The 1,801-nt window shown below is 63.6% G+C and overlaps 1 protein-coding gene across 1 annotated transcript in view; it reads right to left on the bottom strand.

Moving 5' to 3' along the window:
- Nucleotides 1–1,194, bottom strand: part of MKNK2 (MAP kinase interacting serine/threonine kinase 2) — an 18,475-nt gene extending 17,281 nt beyond the window's left edge. The window contains 3 exon segments of the mRNA XM_009996875.1: nucleotides 607–704; nucleotides 866–967; nucleotides 1,116–1,194. Coding sequence (XP_009995177.1) covers nucleotides 607–704; nucleotides 866–965 — 198 coding nt within the window. The 5' untranslated portion in view covers nucleotides 966–967; nucleotides 1,116–1,194.
- Nucleotides 1,195–1,801: the final 607 nt, after the last annotated feature.

Below are 1,801 nucleotides of genomic sequence, written 5' to 3'. Positions count from 1 at the left end.
GGGCAAGGGGGTCCCCACCCATGGCATGGTGGGGAGACAGCTGGGTGCTCCCACTGGCCCCAGTCCCCACCACCGCTCAGCCCTCCCCACTGCCTCAGTTTCCCCACTGAGGCACCCAAAGGCCCCCCCAGGTGATGGGTGAAGCCACGCTCCCCTTTCATGTGGCTGCACTTTCACATGAGGCCCATCCCAGCCCCTCACACTGTGGGCTGGGTGCTACCAGTGCCCCATGTGCCTACAGGGGCAAGGAGCCCTCCCTGGGGCCAGCAGCAGCTGGTCACCCCACTGGCACCACACCCCCCACTTGTCCCGAGTCCCCAGACGTGTCACAAGCATTAATTTAATTTTCCACCTGCCCTAATTCACAGGGAAAGGAGCGTGGCCAAGGGGCTGGACCGAGGTCCTGGAGCTGGGTGGTGGCAGAGGATGATGTTCCACCTGCATGGCCTGGCCCTGCTGCCCTCCTGCCCCTCTCCAGCCCTTCAGTGCCATGAAAACCTCACCCTACGCCAGGTCATGGGGGGCTGGGAGATGCCAAGACACGGAGGGCAGAAAGGGAAACTGAGGCAGGGAGGGGAGGGAGCTGGGTCTGCAGTCCTGCTTTACCTTCACTGCGTACTCCTTGTTGGTGATGAGGTTAATGCAGGACTGGACTCTGGCGTGGGCCCCTTCTCCCAGCACCTCCTCCTGCAGCTGGTAAACATCTGCCAAGGGAGAGGCCACCTGAGCCACCAGCTCATGGGGCAGCACACCTGTCCCTTCTCCCTGGCCTTGTCCCCAAGCCTAGGGACACCAGGAGGGCCCCAGCCCTGCCCTACACTGTGGGGGGGGACCCCCGGGAAGTCCTGGGCAACCCCCCACTCACCTTCAAACCTGCCAGAGAAGCTGTCGGTGGCCCTGCAGCGCTTCTTCTTCTTGTTCCTCTTCTTGGCATCAGGGATATCGATGGGTTGACTTGAAGGCATGTCTGCATGGGAGAACAGCCTGAGTCACCCCCCTCTCCCCCAGCATTGCCACCCCCAGGGCAGCCCCCCCACATCTCTGGGGGAGTGCAAAGGGCCCAACATGGAGGGGCAAGGAGCCCCCCCCATGGGGAGGCAGCACCCTCAGCTCACCGGGACGGGTCGGGCACTCAAAGTTGAAGACGGGCTCCAGGTGGTTGGACTGGTCAAACTCCAGGTCAAAGGGGTTTTGTCCCTGTGGGGGCCAAGAACAGGAGTGAGATGGTGGGCACTGGACAGCGTGGACATGGAGCCTGGCACACGCCTGGCCTTGGCACACATCCTGCTCACCTGCCCTGCTGGTGCAGGACAGCAGCTCGCGGTGCTGCTGCCAGAGGGACATGGCAGAGCCCCAGGCAGGGCCATGGGAGGAGGAACAGGAGGAGGAAGGGGTTGACCACATCTCCTGATGGGGATGGTGCTGCCAGGTCATGCCTCCACGCCAGCACACAGGGGCTGGGGCCACCTCTACCAACCCAACCCCAAATCTCCACTGACGCCTGAACTACAGTGAGGGGAGAGTGGGGGGGGGAAAAACCCACAGGGCAGGAGGGGCTCAGGAGCCACCACAGCCGTGTCCTCCCAGCTCCTTGCAAGGTCATGGTGGCCCAGAGCCTGTGACAGTGGGGATGCCTGCAAGACATCTCTGACCAGGCCCCTCTCCAAACCCTCCCAGCTCCCCAGATGGGCCAAGGGCACGGAAACTGCTGCCCCCAACCCCACCCCAAAGGTGGACATGGGGACCCTCTGTCCCCTGAGCAGCCCCAAGGCGGGTCGGGGCAGTGTTGGGGTGTCCAGCC

The sequence above is a fragment of the Chaetura pelagica genome, unplaced genomic scaffold (genome assembly GCF_000747805.2).
Source record: "Chaetura pelagica isolate M959 unplaced genomic scaffold, ChaPel_1.0 scaffold504, whole genome shotgun sequence".
Lineage (NCBI taxonomy): Eukaryota > Metazoa > Chordata > Aves > Apodiformes > Apodidae > Chaetura > Chaetura pelagica.
This window is presented reverse-complemented; position numbering and strand designations above follow the sequence as displayed.